Consider the following 15,119-nt stretch of genomic DNA (forward strand, 5'->3'; position numbering starts at 1 on the left):
AACCAAAGAATGCCAACAGGCCTACAAAAAGCCTCAAAGTGCTTGTCTATGGGAAACACACAGTCTCCTACACACTATAGATCAGTGCTCGACAAAACCCGGTCGCCAGGTCGCATTGGCGACTAGAATCAGCGACCTTGCGCCTGGGGCAGCATAGCTGGGGGTATCCCGTCTCCGTGGACCCCCCCCCGCGCGATCGCGTCAGGCCGCGCCGCAGGCGGCCGGTAATTGAGCCGCCGGCTTTGAGGCCTTCTGTGATCCTATGGTTCCTTCTGGAATCTGGCGCCCTCTTGTGGTGGCCGTTGGAATTACAACCAACAATGCTAATGGGATTGCCTGCCAGTCTCTTTCTCCATCCCTTTACTTAGAACCCCTAAACAAAAAAAAAAAAAAACAAAAAAAAAAAAAAAATTATATATATATATATAATTTTTTTTTTATTATTTATTCTAACACCCTAGAGAGTAAAATGGTGGTCGTTGCAATACTGTCTGTCACACCGTATTTGCACAGCGGACTTACAAGCGCACTTTTTTTGGGGAAAAATTTTTTATTTAATAAAAAAAAAAAAAAAGACAACAGTAAAGTTAGCCCAATTTTTTTTTTTTTATATTGTGAAAGATAATGTTACGCCGAGTAAATCGATACCCAACATGTCACGCTTCAAAATTGCGCCCGCTCATGGAATGGCGACAAACTTTTACCCTTTAAAATCTCCATAGGCGACGTTTAAAAAATTCTATAGGTTGCACGTTTTGAGTTACAGAGGAGGTCTGGGGCTAGAATTATTGCCCTTACTCTACCGATCGCAGCGATACCTCACGTGTGGTTTGAACACCGCTTCTGCACGCAAGCTTGGCGAGACAGGGCGCATTTAAAAAACATTTTTTTTTTCTTATTTTAACTTTTATTTTTATTTTTTTCACTGTTCTTTTAAAAAAAAAAAACGTGTGTCACTTTTATTCCTATTACAAGGAATGTAAAAATCCATTGTAATAGAAAAAAGCATGACAGGTCCTCTTTTATATATGAGATCTGGGGTCAGAGAGACCTCACATCTCATATTTACACTAAAATGCAATTTAAAAATGTCCCTCTAAGAGCTATGGGCAATGACTTGGAGACAGGTGGGGGGCTGGGGGCTATCTTCCCCTCACTCGTCTCCATGTCAGGCCAGGGACAGGTCCAGATCGCCGTCATGGACCTGGCTCCTAACTTTTTAGCTGGCTCCTAGATTCCAAGCAAATTTGTCAACCCCTGCTATAGATCATGAAGTAACGACCAAAATCTTTAATAAAGAACGATCACATCACAAAGGACAGTTCCAGAGCCACTCAGGACCCCTTTGACAGGCATGTGATCAATGTGTACAATAGTGCAAAAGTATTTAACTTCTTCACTAAAGAAAAAAATAAAAATAAAATAAAAAAAATGACACCCCCTACCCACTGATGTAATATTTTGTCAGAATTCCACCAAAAATACAGAATACTCCACATAGCCCAACCATAATAGAATGTCAAAGAGCAGCAGTAGTACACATATAAAGCCAGGCAGAATATTGTTAGTGGGGGAAAATACTTTATATGGACAGCATCAAAGTGATCAGGCATATCTCCAGATGTGCAAGATCAGCGAGTAAAAGCTGTCAGGGTCTGTCATCTCAGTTGCCAGGCAATCCACCTTCCATCCAAAGAGGAATTGTAGTGGCTGAGAATGCAATATGCGTCAGCCTGTATCCAAGCAAAACACTGTCTCGTAAGTTTCCCGCTATTGAAGCCCATGACGTCCAGATGCTGGAGCTGAGCCAGACCTATCTATTGTCAGGAGGCTCATAGATGGAGAGATTTTCTTTCCTGCAACTTTCCCTCCCCTGGAGCCATTGTGCTCCCGGCAGTGGAGTTGTCATGTCTTGGAAAACACAGTGATTATTGCTAGCGGTTATAGCCGCTGGCAAGAATCGCATGAGAAATCTGACAGGATGGTTGTACCCAAGTTTAGCGACCAATCAACTTCGGTACAATTAGCCTGCCCATACATGGTTCAAATCCTCATTGCGCCATGCTGAACTGGCTGAGACTTGAGCCGTCTATCGCTAGCAAGGGAAACCGTAAAACCAAAAAAGAAAGAAAAGTGAAAGGAAAGAAAACCAAGGATAGACTATGTAACGATGATAGAAGAGAAAAAAAAATTAAGATAAAATTAAAAGCTAAAAAATAAAAAACGGAAAAAAAAGGAGGCAAAAGAAAGAAAGAAAAAGAAAGGAGGGGAGGGAGGGAACGGGACAACAAAAAGAAAAAATATTGAAGCAGGAATTTCTCTCCTTGCCACTGTCAAGGCCATAACAATGTATGAGATCAGGAGGGGTCTTCAGTACGAACATCCAAAGTGCCATACAGGAAGACACATTGTAACAGAAGTGTCTCTACCACAATCTGGACATCTAACACATAGGTAATGGGTCTTCTGCACAGCGCTGGATTGTGAATGGGCTCAGGTGGGTTCTGTTACACGGAAGGTTTTTAATCTTAATGCATAGAATGCAATAAGGTAAAAAAAGCCTTTAGAACAACTTTAAGTTGTTTCGCACTGAGTTTTTTCTCCTAGTAGGAACCAAGGGATTCTTGTGCTTCAAAAAGAGAAGTATGGGTTTTGTTGTTTTCAAAATCATACTTGCCTAGGTAGATGCAACATTGGTCTGATGCTGCATCTGTCCCCTGCCGACTCCACGACTGAGAACCGACCGATCAAAGACCGCTCACTCGGGTCTCAGAGCTCCGTTAGTGCTGGGCTGTGGAGGGGGCAGGAGCAGGTGGCTCAGGATCTCAGCGGCTTGCTAAAAAGCTGAGCCAGGTGGCGGTCCAGTGTTGTGGGCAGATCCCAAATTTATTGTCGTGAACTTGTCAGAGCCTGGAATGGCTGTGATGTCAGCCAACAGCGGGCTTCAGCCTGCTGTCTGCTGAAAACAGGTCACAGTAGTGCAGAACGGACTGCACTCCTGTGGCTGTACTTCTCCTTTAAGCAAAGTTACACTGCGCTGTTTGGCCAAATCAAATCTGTTGAAGTTATACCAATGGTGTGCTTCATGAAAGGTGTGGAGCACAGGCACTTTACCACAATGAAGATTTGCGGTCATGTTTCTCACCTTGTGGATGAGGTTTGATTAAACACTGCATGATTTATGGACATCTAGTTGATTAATTTACAGTTGGGTCAAGTCTATACACTTTTTCACTGGATCGCTTGTTTGATGGACTATTGATGTACTGATTGAGGACTCTGCAAAGTTTTTTTTTTTTATAAAAATTCATGCTCTGATGTAATGCACTGTATGTGCATCACTTTGTTATGCTATGAATTAGAGAGATCTCTATTGCTGTGTTGCATATTAAAGCTTTTCACAGCAGCTTGAGTTGATGGGCTTCAGGGTGACTGAAGAAATTTTTTGTATTTGAGGCATCACCTACAAAAACTAGCAAAAAAAAAAAAATTTTTAAAAAAGGGGGCAATGATGGGATCGTGTGGGGCTTTGCAGGGGTGCGTTAAGTTTTGCCACTGTCCAGTCACATGTATGTGGAACATAACCAACAATATGCAAATTAATCCGATGTCCTGTACTAACAAATAAGAAGTTCACATACAATCACAACAGTAGTTTGATAGCGCCATCTGCTGTTCAAATGAGAAAGTAACTTGTACTGCACCTGTTTGAGCTGAATGTTTTCATTTTTGAGCTTCATAACATGCTTTATCTTTTGTTTTTGATTCTGATGACCAAGCAGCTTTGCATATGCTTCACTGAGTTTGTTTACTTCATCCTGTGCTGCTCCACGCTCATTAAGCAAGGCATTTTTCTCAGCTTCGAAGGCATCCAGTTGTTGCTGTAATACAAAAAAATGGCATTAATAATTTTGAGTAGTCACAGTAAACAAATCCCTATATAGCATTATAAAAGAACTTTGCATATGAAAAACTTTCTGCAGGCGTTGGCTGGAAATGGCTTTCAACCCTATTGCATCAGGGTACCTAGGGTACAAGGACTCAGAATTGCCTGCATTATTTTCTGCCTTCATTTTAGAAGGATCTAAAATCAAAAATTAAAAACATAAGACAAATGTGTATATCCCAGAGTCCAATGCAAGGCGTGCTACAAAAGGCTGCTCAGTCTCCAAATAACGATATGGCATGCTGCAGGAGTGAGCCCCGCATCCAATTTAAAAAAACTAAAATAATGCACGTTACAATTCCCCAGATGTCAGAAACTTTAGAGCAGTTATACCGCAATGGATGCCAAATCACTTGGCCTAGGTTCACACTATGCTTCATGAGCTTCCCCTCATTTCAGATGTACCCCTTATATTTAGAGCAACTTTCAGTGCAAAGTGGATTTGCCTTTCGTAAATAACCCCCATGTCTTGTGAGGCCTGCTTTCAGGCCATTGTTATATTGTTGTAATTGTAAAACTAATAAAAATAATAATAAAAAAATAAAAAAACCAAGGGTTGGAGTCCTCTGCAGGGGAGGCAGAGATTAGTAATCTTCGAGGAAAGAGATCATTACAGTGCAGTCCTTCACATTACAGTGCCCGTTACAGTAACAAAGGGGCACTGATGTAAAGGAAGGCTGTGATGTGAAGGGGAACGGAACTGAGGAAATTGATATGGGGGGGGCTATGGTGAGAACCGGGGCTGAGGACAGACTCCGTGAGGACCTTCAGTACCACAAATATGGGAATAAGGTGGGTAAGCTGCTAGTCTGCATAAACAAGGGTCTTCACAAATCCCACACAGCTCCGTGCCTAAAAAAAATGTTCATGGTGAACTTACTTTATCCCCCTAAAGCCATTAACTGTATTCTATAAAACACTTCTATACAGCACTAGAGGCCTAACCCCATAGATGCCTCAAGCTTTTTTGAAGTCCCCGGCCCATGGGTTTTAGCCCAGCTCAACGCTCCAAACACGGACGCAGAAGACTTTGCAGCAAACGCATCCCTGTCTAATGGAAAAGCTCAGGGCCCCGACTGTTCTACATCAGGATTCTATAAGTAATGAATACTATCGTAGACTCTGGTTTCTTTATACCAGACAATCCTTTTAGGCGTCGAGTACCTCCCATTGGGATTTCAAGTTCATATCAAACCAATCCCTAAAAAGGGTAAAGACCCTATGGAACCAGGCTCCTACCGTCCAATATCCCTGTTGAATCTCAATTCAGGTCATTCAGCTACCTCTAATATTTGCGAAGTCCTAACCATCCAGGAGCACATAAGAGCCAACCCATCTGGCAGCCTTGCCATTGTCAAATGCCTTTTCAGCATCTAGAGTGACAATGTGAGCCGTTTCTTTAAAGGTTTGGCTTCTCAGGCCCCTTTTTCCACCTACCGTATATACTCGAGTATAAGCCGAGATTTTCAGCCTCTTTTTTGAGGCTGAAAGTGCCCCCCTCGGCTTATACTCGAGTCATCGCTGTCTGCCCGCTCGATCAGCGTGTCGAGCAGACAGACAGCGGCCATTCTATAATTCAAAAGCCGCGCCTCCGGCTCCGCCTTCGCCTGTGATAGGCGGAACACTGAATTTCCCAGCAGCCTGTGTTCCGCCTATCACGGACATCGTATCATCCTCGTACTACGGACGAGGATGATACGATGTACGTGATAGGCGGAACACAGGCTGCTGGGAAATTCAGTGTTCCGCCTATCACAGGCGAAGGCGGCGGCGCAGCTTTTGAATTTTACAATGGCCGCCGAGGCGCCGACGAAGAGGGCACGGGACGGAGGCAAGGCAAGGCACGGCACGGGACGGGACGGGACGGGACGGAGGCAAGGCACGGCGGCGAGGCACGGAGGCAAGGAGGCAAGGCACGGGACGGAGGCTCGGGACACAGGTAGGCTGGACACACACACACACACACACACACACACGGATGGATACACACACACACAGGGATGGATGGAGACACACACACACAGGGATGGATGGAGACACACACACACACAGGGATGGATGGATGGATGGATGGACACACACACACACAGGGATGGATGGACGGATGGACACACACACACACAGGGATGGATGGACGGACACACAGGGATGGATGGACGGACACACAGGGATGGATGGACGGACACACAGGGATGGACGGACACACAGGGATGGACGGACACACACACAGGGATGGACAGGCATGTCTTACCCTCGGCTTATACACGAGTCAATAAGTTTGCCAGTTTTTTGGGGGGTAAATTGGGGGCCTCGGCTTATATTCGGGTCGGCCTATACTCGAGTATATACGGTAATTTTCACCATGTATTCAGCCCCATCAGCTAATGTAAATAGCAGCGGGCTCCACAAGGGAACCAAGGAGGGGTGCCTCCTCTCCCCCACTTCTATTCAATCTAGCTCTAGAGCCCCTATAACGCTACCTACTATTCTGTTCACAACTCCATGGGATCTGCGTTGGCTAACACAAGCTCTGCACAGCCCTATTTGCAGACAGCACCCTAATATTTACCTCCAACCCTCAACGGGATAGGTTACGTATTTGGGCGGCACAGTGGTGTAGTAGTTAGCACTCTCACCTAGCAGTAAGAAGGGTCGCTGGTTCGAATCCCAACCACGACACTACCTGCCTGGAGTTTGCATGTTCTCCCTGTGCGGGTTTCCTCCAGGAACTCCGGTTTCCTCCCACAGTCTAAAGACATGCAGATACATACATACATACATACATACATCTTAGATTGTGGGCTCCTTGAGGGCAGGGACCAATGTGAGTGTGCAATGTACAGGGACAATTATAGACACTCAGGTTGAACTGGATGGACTGGTGTCTTTATTCAACCTTACAAACTATATTCAGAAGATTTTCATACAATTTCTGACCCATTTCGAGGATCAGAATAAATGTCTCTAAACGTGAAATCCTGCCATTATACCATGCTCGCCCCCCTCCTTGGACCAACAAATCAGTCTTTGCTATAGCCAAGGCTCACATTACCTATCCTGAGATCAAAATAGGTAAACTTCCCCTCCCTCTACCATCTCAATTTTCCTTGCCTCCAAGATCATTGGCGAGTTGGAAACCTGGGCTGACATTCCCCTCATTCTTCGGGAAGTGTCCCCCATTTAAAAAATGTTTTGTTCCCCCCCAAACTATCCCCCCTCTTATTACATCACCAAGATCTACAAAAATTATACAAGACTCTCACAGGTTTTCTCTGGCGAAAGAGTCACCCTCGTGACTCCCTGAAAAAATGGTTTATTCCAAGGTGGGAAGGAGGGGTCAATCTGAAATATTAGGGTCTACAACTTGTCGTGCCACCTGAGAGTGGGCAACTCAAACCTCTAGATATTCAAATTTTGAGCTGGAATTCCAATTGTGAGCTCCATGTAGTTTATCTGCTCTGCAAGCTTCAGTCTTTTCTTCTTTAGATCTACCAGTGGGGAAAATTATTATTTGATCCCCTGCAGATTTTGTAGGCTTACCTAAAGAACTGAAGGGTCTATAATTGTTATAGTTTTATTTCAAATGAGAGATTAACCAAAAATCCAGTTACAGGGGGTAAAATAATCAATTGATCCCCAAGCATAACATTGCTTCGTACTTGGAGAAACCCTTTTTGGCAAGCACTGAGGTAAGAGGTTTCTTGTAGTTGGTTACCAGGTTTGCACACATCTCAGGAGGAATTTTGGTCCACTCTTTACAGATATCCGCTAAATCTTTAAAGGGTTCTTGGCTTTCACTTGGCAACTCAAAGTTTCAGCTCCCTTCATAAATTTTCCATAGGTTTAAAGAGGTACTGCAGTCTGCTCACAATTTGTAATAAAAACATCTTTGCCATTTTGAAGCTTCCCTCCAACCAAACACAGATTCTGTACTTGCTAAATATAATGCAGAAATCTTCCTCCACTGAGTCTGGCTGCAACCATTTTAACTGTGGGCAGCTGAAGCTGCTGCCTGTTAACTTCCTGGATTTACAGACACCTCCAGCAATCATTGGCCCTCTTTTGACTCATCCACCCTCCCTTCCTGGCAAAACTCTCTCTAGCACGCTGTGCATGATGTCATAAGCCTAGGCTTTACCAGACAAGAAACAGGAAGTGGACTGTATAAAAGGCATTTACTGGAAGAAAAAAAAAAAAGTTTTATTATCCAAAAGGTAAAACAAGGGCAAAAGATTTTATTGATGGAAAGTTGAAAAAAACGACTGACGTTCCGCTTTAATGTCTGTAGACTGGCTAAGCCACACCATGACCTTAAAATGCTTCTTCTTGAGCCATTCCTTTGTTGCCTTGGAGGTATATATTGGGTCATTGTCATGCTGGAAGACCCATCCATGACCCATCTTCAGTATTGTGGCTGAAGGAAAAAAGGATCTCATCCAAGATTTTACAATACATTTGTAAACTGCAACAAAGCAGTCAGCCTGTACCTTTAGCAGAGAAACAGCCTCACAGCATAAGGTTTCCACCTCCTTGCTAGATTGTAGGGAAGGTGTTCTTAGGGTCATAGTCAGCATTTTTCTTCCTCCAAACAGTCTTGTTGATGCCAAAGAGCTCTATTTTGGTCTCATCTGACCACAGCAATTTCTTCCAAACCTTCTCTGAATCATTTAGATGTTCATTGGCAAACTTCAGAGGGGCCTTCTTGAGGGAGACCTTGTGGGTGCAAGCCATGGCATCATATTGTTTTACCAATGGTTTGGTGACTGATCAAAACTGCCTTTTTCCTTTTGTGCCTTATTCTCAAGCTCCTCCCATTTAGTTCTGGGCTGATCCCTCACTTTTCTTATGATCATCCTTACTGAGAATCGAAAAATCTTGCATGGAACTCCAGACCAAGGGTGATTGATTTTCTATTTCTTCCATTTGCAAACAATCGCTCAAATAGTTGTCGCTTCCTCACCAAGCATCTTGCTGATGTTCTTGTAACCCACTCCAGCCTTGTGCAGGTCTACAATCTTGTACCTGGTGTCCTTTTGACAGCTCTACGGTCTTGCTCAGGATAGTGAGGTTTGAATGAAATTCTGTGGACAGGTGTCTTTTATACACGAATTGTTAGGAGCACCTTCTTAAATTTACAGGACTAATCTGTGTACCACATACTGTAGCCAGTCTATGGGAGCCAGAATTGTTGTCGGCTGGTAGGGGATCATATACTTAAAAATTTATAGACCCATAATTTGTAAGTGGACAAGCTTACAAAATATGCAGGGGATAACATTTTTCGCACTGTACATGTTGGCATCAACACTTCTAGGTATCCTCATAATAGCTTGGAACTGGCTTTTTAAAAGGGGAACTGAATTCTGAAAAGCTTTGCCAAAAAAAAAAAAAGGCAGGCTACAAAAAGTAATCAGTATTGCCCATGATCTCTCACAGTAGCTGATCTTTCCCCAGTTACCGACTTGCCCTTCTAGGTTCTGCACTTTATATTTGTATGGGAGTGGTCATCTGTAGAAAAAAGGTAATATGCTGGCGCAAGATCAGTAGCTGAGTGAGCATATAGGAAGTCCCATAATAATGACAGTAAGTTCATGTAGTATATAGACAGTGCAAAATGTTTATGTAGAACAGTTGATGAGGGTGGATAAATATCAGCAGCTTTCCTGAGAGTAAGCCTGTATGAGAAACAAGGGGGGACAGAAGGAAGCACCAGCTCAGTGCAGAGATTAGTAGGTTAAAAGGCACTTACACAATGCAAGTGAGTTTCCAGGTCAGTAGGTGGGAGGAGGGGATTCTGTCCTAGTCAGTCCACCTCTGTAAAAGCAGGGTTTTGGTTCTTCAACCTGAACCTCCACTAAGGAGAACTAGCAACACAGTAGTGACATCACCAATTGTCACTTTAAATCCCCTGAGACTAGCAGTCAAAGCAGCAATGCCTTAGATTCACACCAAGACCCCTTTCACACCACACCGCCGATAGCGTGGGCGGTAAAACGGCTCATTTTCTCGTTTACGGCGCATTTGCTAGCTTTTACCCCCCGCTAGTGGCCGCGAAAGGGTTAAAACCGCCGGCAATACGCCACAATAGCGGCGTTTTGCCGGCGGTATTACAGCGCTGCCCCATTGATTTCAATGGGGAGCAGCGGTGGAGGAGCGGTAAACACACGGCTCCTTCACCGCTCCAAAGAAGCTGCTGGCAGGTTTTTTTTTCTGACGTCCTGCCAGCGCACCGCTGCAGTGTGAAAGCCCTCGGGGCTTTCACACTACACACAATGGTGCAGCTTCTTTAGGGCGTTTTTCAGGCGCTATTTCTAACATTATAGCGCTTGCAAAACGCCCTGGTGTGAAAGGGGTCTTAGAGCTAGGAAGCTGTATACATAGGAATGCCTAGGCAGATTTACGGTACATACCAGGAGTGCAGTTATTTTTTTTATTTTATATTTTTTTTAGAAGGAATTCAAGACAAAATAGTAAACCTTTCAGGGTAATGCTAAGGCATAGTTAACACTTTTTAGATATTCCCTATAAACAGGAAAAATCTTCATTTTCGAGTTAAGTTACCTTCTTTTGAAATGGAAATACACTGAACCCTATTGGAAAATATTTAATCAACCTACCTGAAAAGGTCTAACTTTATTGCATAACTCCTCATACAAAGTACGCCATTTGATGGTTTCTTCATTTTCAGTGTCTTGCCTAAAAAAAAAAATGTAATAAATGTTACCAAACCAGACAGACAATACTGAGGAGTCTAGTCATCAATGTTTTCACCAAAAGGTTTATTCCTACACAAAAAGATGTTTGTATGAAACATTGTTTCCTGTTAAATTAGCTTTACTGCTGTTCTACCTAAAGATTTCTCCAAGAGCCAGCTGCCGGCACTCTTCATTACAGGCAAGTGATGTGAAAAAAATTGTGGGTTTATAGCTAAACTTCAGCAAAAAATAAATAAAAAGATTAAAAAAAAAGCGCAATTCCACCTTTACACCAAAAATTTAAGTGGATGCAAACCAGATTCCTAAAATTTGAGCTGGGCACATAGCTGCAGGGTTTCTTATCTCTCTACAAAGCACTAGGTCCCGTGGTCCTCCCCTGCTCCGTTCTTCTGTTATCAACATAACTTCTGACAAGTTCTGACACGTGATAAAACCAGGCTTCATTTGTGTGTCAGGGAGAGTGCTATAGATTAGCAGAAAGATGCTTTACTCACAGGACAGCTCTAAAAGTCTCGGCCTAACTGGAGGGGATGTGCGCCTTTCCTCCAATCAGCTGTCTCCCAGTGTAATCCAAGACTTCCCTCACGGTGCAGAATGAGGAAGTGAAAATTTGCACAATCTGCACTTTCTAAACAGTATTTAGATGAATTTCCACCACCCGTCCCACTGAACAACTAATCTTTCGATGACCATGTCCGCTGGTGTACTGATCTGTACTTCAAACTCCATAAAAAAAAAAAAAAAAAAAAAGACCTTAAAGCAGTGTTGGCATATAATGATAATAAATTGTTGGGTCATTGTCAACAGTCACACGTCATCACAAGTGTGATAATATTAAATGTACTAGGAGATTTAAATACACTAAATTTGAAGCTGAACTCCCACTTAGTTTATAGGCAGTTACAGTAAACTTTTCCTTTTGATATAAAGGTTAATGGATAATGGTTGGGATAAATAAAACTGGTCATTTTAAGCACCCCCATCAGTGTGTAATGGTTTGTCCCTGTAACAGACACATTTGTAGGAGAGCCGGTTTATTTTTTTTTATTTAAGAATAGACTTACAGGCCAGATGATAACTGGTAAGCTGCAATATAATAAATCACAAGGGACATTATGTACTATTAGCGTGATGTGTACCTTGTGTATCTGTCTCCTGATTTAGGTGAAACCTTCCTTCTCAGATAATCTTTTGGTGCCACTGGGGTTAATAGAACTAAGGCAGCTGACAGCCACTCATCAAGAATGTCAACTATGCCTGTCCTTTCCATGGAGTGCCTTCATTCATAGAAACCAAACAAAATCTTCTATAAAAAAAAAAAAAAAAAAAAGATCTGAGTGGCGGACATGCAGGTGATTAAATGATCTACCTCTCTATTCATAGATGCTATAGTACACTATGAATAGAAGAGCTGTGTAAAAAAGGCAGGCATAGTTGGGCTCTATTGATGGGAGCCTGTCACAGCCCCTCAGTTCTATTAAACCATGCTGCATTAGAAGATTTCTAGTGCAGGGGACATTGAAAGAGTGATTTTTACCTTAATGTTCTTTGTGCTTATTTGTTTGCCCTATTTTTAACTAATCTTAGGTTTTCATTCTTAAACCACTGGGACATCCAAAAGGCAAACCCATGAAGGTCAACAGCAAATGGCCAACCTGCCCACCAGGAAAACCTGGAAGGAAAAGAAAAAAAAGCTCCCTCTGCAGAGCGAGAGCCTTGTTCCAGCACCTAAAGATACTAGCAAAAAAACTGAGGCAATGCTGAAAAAAAGGGGTTATGCAGGGCTGTGCCAAGCTACTATTTGCCAGTGTCCAATAACCTGGAGGCATAACCAAATGGTTGAATTAAAGTGATTGTATATATTCAGAAAATAAATAAAGGTCATACTTGTCTGCTCTACGCAATGGGTTTTCACTGAGCAGCACTGATCTCTTCTCAGGTCTCCCACTAGCATTCTTGGCAATGTTGGGAGGCACAGACAGCAGAGGCAAGTAAAGGTGGTCCCCTAGTTACAAACTTCCGACTTACAAACGTCTACTTACAGAGGGAGACAACAGGAAGTGAGGAAATCTACCCATAGGAAGGGAAATTCACTCCTCTAAGTTATTATGGTAAAAAGGTACCTCCACTGATGCTTTATCACCAAGGCTTGTTTCCACAACAAATTTTCTAAATCAAAATTGGCATAGGGACAGAAAGTGAAGTAAAATCTTCTGAACAGGAACACAGACCACAAAAACATTACAGGGGTGTTAACCATTCCCTATGCCATCCAAAAATCTTAAGTTTTTTTTTAGCTGGAGTTGCACTCAAAAAAAATAAAAATAAAAAATGTACCTGCTCCGACTTACAGATTCAACTTAACAAACCTACAGATCCTTTCTTGTTTGTAACCCAGGGACTGCCTGTATACACTTTTACATGTATAATGTGACTGGGTAAACTTAAAAAACAAAACAATCGAGTCGACTTAAAAGATCATACCTTGAAAGCTCTTGTAACTCAGAAAATTTTATCTTTAGGTTTGTTAGTTCATTATTTTGTTGTTCAAACTCCTCTTCTCTTCTAGCAGATGTCTCAAGAAGTTCCTGAAGCTGTTTCTCCAAATTTTCCTTTGTTTTCTTAGATAACTCTTGCAGCTCAAGTAGTTGCAGCTCCAACTGTTCTTTTTTTTCTGAAGCCTTATTCATCTCCTGAATTTGTTTTTCCATGGCTTCATTATTATTTTTTAGTACACAATACTTTTGCTCTGCATCATTCTTTGTTTTTTCTAGCTCTCGCTGTAGTTCAAGCACTTGCAACTCTAAATCACAAACAGTCTTTGTTGAGGTCTCTCTTATCGCAAGAAGCTTTTTTTCCAATCCTTTCTGAGTTTTGTTTGCACTAGTCTTAAGCTCATTGATTTGCTGCTCCAATTCTTCCCTAGTTTTGGTTGAGCTTTCCTGCAAGTCCCGTAGCTGTTGCTCCAATTCTTCCCTAGTTTTGGTTGAGCTTTCCTGCAAGTCCCGTAGCTGTTGCTCCAATTCTTCCCTAGTTTTGGTTGAGCTTTCCTGCAAGTCCCGTAGCTGTTGCTCCAATTCTTCCCTAGTTTTGGTTGAGCTTTTCTGCATGTCCTGTAGCTGTTGCTCCAATTCTTCCCTAGTTTTGGTTGAGCTTTCCTGCAAGTCCCGTAGCTGTTGCTCCAATTCTTCCCTAGTTTTGGTTGAGCTTTCCTGCAAGTCCCGTAGCTGTTGCTCCAATTCTTCCCTAGTTTTGGTTGAGCTTTCCTGCAAGTCCCGTAGCTGTTGCTCCAATTCTTCCCTAGTTTTGGTTGAGCTTTTCTGCATGTCCCGTAGCTGTTGCTCCAATTCTTCCCTAGTTTTGGTTGAGCTTTCCTGCAAGTCCCGTAGCTGTTGCTCCAATTCTTCCCTAGTTTTGGTTGAGCTTTTCTGCATGTCCTGTAGCTGTTGCTCCAATTCTTCCCTAGTTTTGGTTGAGCTTTCCTGCAAGTCCCGTAGCTGTTGCTCCAATTCTTCCCTAGTTTTGGTTGAGCTTTCCTGCAAGTCCCGTAGCTGTTGCTCCAATTCTTCCCTAGTTTTGGTTGAGCTTTTCTGCATGTCCCGTAGCTGTTGCTCCAATTCTTCCCTAGTTTTGGTTGAGCTTTCCTGCAAGTCACCTAGCTGTTGCTCCATTTCTTGCCTAGTTTTGGTTGAAGTTTCCTGCAGGTCAAGAAGCTGCTGTTCTAATAATTGCTTTGTTTTTTCAGAGGTCTCTTGGACTTTGAGAAGTTGCTGCTGTAATGCTTCCTTTGTTTCTTGTAGATCTTCCAACGTCTGCCTAGATTTTAAAGATATCTCCTGGAGTTCAAGCAGCTGTTTCTCCAGTTTTGCTTTAGCTTTGCAGGAGGTCTCCTGCTCGTGAAAAAGCTGCTGCCTCAAAGCGGAAGATGTTTCCTGAAGTTCAAGAAGCTGTTTTTCCAATACCTTTTTCTCTTTGTCTGAGGTTTCTTTCACATTCAGAAGCTTCTTCTCTAGTTCCTCTGTTGCTTTAATTGAGCTATGCTCAACCTTTTTAAGATTTTGTTCCAACCCCTCTCTTGTTTTGGTTGAGGTTTCCTGAAGCTCAAGGAACTTCTGCTCCAATCTCTCTCTCATTTCAGAAGAGGCATGTTGGAGATCATTAAGCTCTTGCTCCAGTTTTTCCTCAGTTTTTCTTGAGTGGTCTTGGAGCGCAAGTAGCTTTTGTTCCAAACTTTCCTTTGTTTTTGAGGATTCTTCTTTTAGTTTAGAATGTTGTTGTTTCAATGATTCCCTTTTCTTCAAATTTTCCTGAAGCTGCTGCTGCAGAACTTCCTTATCCATTTCTGCCTGGGAAATTTTTTCCATAAGGGACATATTTGTCATCTTTAATGAGTCCATTTCTGTTGCTGTCGTAGTCTTGAAGCTAGATGGAAAAATGCACATTTATTAAAATGATAA

The 15,119-nt window shown here is 42.6% G+C and overlaps 1 protein-coding gene across 1 annotated transcript in view; it reads right to left on the reverse strand.

Moving 5' to 3' along the window:
• Positions 1-15,119, reverse strand: part of LOC143964329 (uncharacterized) — a 113,402-nt gene that overhangs the window by 18,752 nt on the left and 79,531 nt on the right. The window contains exons 13-15 of the mRNA XM_077474026.1: positions 13,147-15,084; positions 10,564-10,642; positions 3,705-3,881 (exon numbers count right to left, since the gene is read on the reverse strand). Coding sequence (XP_077330152.1) covers positions 3,705-3,881; positions 10,564-10,642; positions 13,147-15,084 — 2,194 coding nt within the window. The remainder of the gene's footprint in view (positions 1-3,704; positions 3,882-10,563; positions 10,643-13,146; positions 15,085-15,119) is intronic.

The sequence above is a fragment of the Lithobates pipiens genome, unplaced genomic scaffold (assembly GCF_037356315.1).
Source record: "Lithobates pipiens isolate NorthernLeopardFrog02 unplaced genomic scaffold, aLitPip1_a1.2 Scaffold_8, whole genome shotgun sequence".
NCBI lineage: Eukaryota > Metazoa > Chordata > Amphibia > Anura > Ranidae > Lithobates > Lithobates pipiens.